General features: G+C 51.1%; 1 protein-coding gene across 1 annotated transcript in view; it reads left to right on the top strand.

The window, feature by feature from the left end:
- Positions 1 to 806: 806 nt before the first annotated feature.
- KRT4 (keratin 4) overlaps positions 807 to 2,367 on the top strand; it is a 7,501-nt gene continuing 5,940 nt past the window's right edge. Inside the window, exon 1 of the mRNA XM_008574821.1 lies at positions 807 to 1,352. Coding sequence (XP_008573043.1) covers positions 864 to 1,352 — 489 coding nt within the window. The 5' untranslated portion in view covers positions 807 to 863. The remainder of the gene's footprint in view (positions 1,353 to 2,367) is intronic.

The following is a 2,367-nucleotide window of genomic DNA, read 5'->3' as shown; positions in this document are numbered from 1 at the left end:
AGTCCTGAGGGATGAGGCACAGAGGCAGGGTTTTATTAGGGAAGGATTTTTGCCCCCACTCCCCCACCTCTGTCTAGCTCCACGACTGGCAGTTTCTCAATAGCCATTGGTTAAGTTGAGGTGAGTCTGGATGTAGGTTTAGAAGGCTGTAAGACAGGAATATGGAAGATTTCCCTTTTGTATGTAAACGTGGGGCCAACTACACATGGAGGGATAAGTGATAGTAACAAATATATGTGCAGCTCTGACAGTCTACAAAGCTCTCTATTAATCATGATCTCACTCTATCCTGAGAAGTGGTGAAAGTAAATAATTGTGCTATTTCCAATTTACAGGAGAAGCAACTGAGGCTCACAGGGTGACTTGCTTAAGGTTTGCAGAGCTGGGAGGTGGCAGACTATGCACTTGAACCCAGCCCTTCTGGTTCAAAATTCTGTGGAGTGAGAGAACGGGCAAAGGGATGTCTTGTCTGGAGCAGGGAGCCGCCGTGAGGCCGGTGAGATGGAAGTGCAGTGGGCGGGGGGCCTGGAGGACCGGGCCCAGGCAGGGGCCTCTGATCCAAGAGGCCCTGGGGCACCAGTTCAGGTTTTCCTGGAGGGGAGTGAGATGGGAGCCAGTAACCTGTGCCCTCCGAATGACTTCTGTAGGTGTGTTTAGTGACATGCTCAGCAGGTGTGAGAAGGATGGGCCTGTGCCAAAGGCCAAGCCCAGAGATGTTTCAGATTTTTCCCTTTATGCCCCTGCAACCAAGCCCTGCTGCTCCAGCACATATAAGAGACCCAGGCTGAGGGCTCTAGCATTCATGGGCCTGTCCCCTCTCGCTTCTCTCTGATACCTCTGAGCTCACTGTCTTCTCTCCAGCCATGATTGCCAGACAGCAGTGTGTACGAGGCGGGTCCCGGGGCTTTAGCTGTGGCTCGGCCATCGTAGGTGGCGGCAAGAGAGCTGCCTTCAGCTCGGCCTCCGTGTCTGGGGGTGCAGGACGCTGCTCCTCCGGAGGCTTTGGCAGCAGGAGCCTCTACAACCTTGGGGGGAACAAGAGCATCTCCATCAGTGTGGCTGGGTCCCGCCAAGGCGTTGGCTTTGGGGGTGCTGGAGGCTTTGGCGCCGGCAGCTTTGGTGCTGGTTATGGCGCTGGCAGCTTTGGCGGTGGATTTGGGGGCTCCTTCAGTGGGCGGGGTGGTGCTGGCTTTCCTGTCTGCCCTGCTGGTGGGATCCAGGAAGTCACCATCAACCAAAGCCTGCTGACGCCACTCAGTGTGGAGATCGACCCGGAGATCCAGAAAGTCCGGACCGAGGAACGTGAACAGATCAAGACCCTCAACAACAAATTTGCCTCCTTCATTGACAAGGTGAGCCATGCCCTCTGCCAGAGAAGGGAGTTAGAAGCGAGGGTTCCTGAGTCCTGGGATCATGGACCCGAGCCTGTCACAGGCATTGGGAAAACCACCAAACTTCTCAGGGCCTCAGTTCTCCAATTGAGTCTTTCTCTTTTGTCCCATGCTGGTGGGAAGACAGGATGCTTAAACACTTAAATGTCTAGAGTCCCCTGGACATACTGTGTGGTCCTGGGCAAAGCATTTGGCTTGTATGGTTCTGGTCACCCCAGGTATAAGTGGGTTCATTATTTCCTGCTTTTTCGCAGGTTCTGGTTTGGGAAACAACAAAGTTAATTCCATTAATAATTTGTTTTTTAAATTAATTAATTTTAAAGATGGTTTAGTATACATACATGTGGGGCACAACGTTGNCAGAGCAGCCCCAGAGAGCTGAGTCACCCCAGGATCGATGCCTGGATGGGTGAGTGTGGCACCTGGGTCCAGCAGTCCTGGTGCACCATGCCCCAGGGTCTCAGGCCTCTCGATGTGTGGCCAAGAATGATCAATCTTGGAGTAGACTGAGTGGGCACCCTTGCTCTTCTTGCTAGTTTGAGTAAACCCATAGTAGCTTAAAGAGGCTTTGCTGTGACTCTAGGACATACAGTCACGACAGCAAGGCTAAAGGTTCTCCACTGTTTCCTTGTGTCATCTCACCTCATCTCACCTTTTGGGCTCAAAACATGATTGATCTCTCTTACTTGTTTTCCTTTCAGTTCTGAAGTGCATAAAGTGGAAATGTCACGCTAAGCTGCACCGTAGTTTATTTGGCTAAATCTTTTCACAGAGGGAGGGAAAGTTTAGGCAAGTCCCTTGCAGAATGGAGTCTAGCTGAGACTCAGAATATGTGTAGGGCCTTGGTCTTAAATACTCACTTGTGCATAGGTTTACAGGGACATGCCATGACCATTGATAAACAAGCTTGTTTTTTAAGTCATTAGTGAGTTTATCTTTCCTTTGCCTTGGGTCAGGATCTCTTTGAATGAAAGAG

This window comes from Galeopterus variegatus, unplaced genomic scaffold, assembly GCF_000696425.1.
Source record: "Galeopterus variegatus unplaced genomic scaffold, G_variegatus-3.0.2 Scaffold1111, whole genome shotgun sequence".
Taxonomy (NCBI): domain Eukaryota; kingdom Metazoa; phylum Chordata; class Mammalia; order Dermoptera; family Cynocephalidae; genus Galeopterus; species Galeopterus variegatus.
This window is presented reverse-complemented; position numbering and strand designations above follow the sequence as displayed.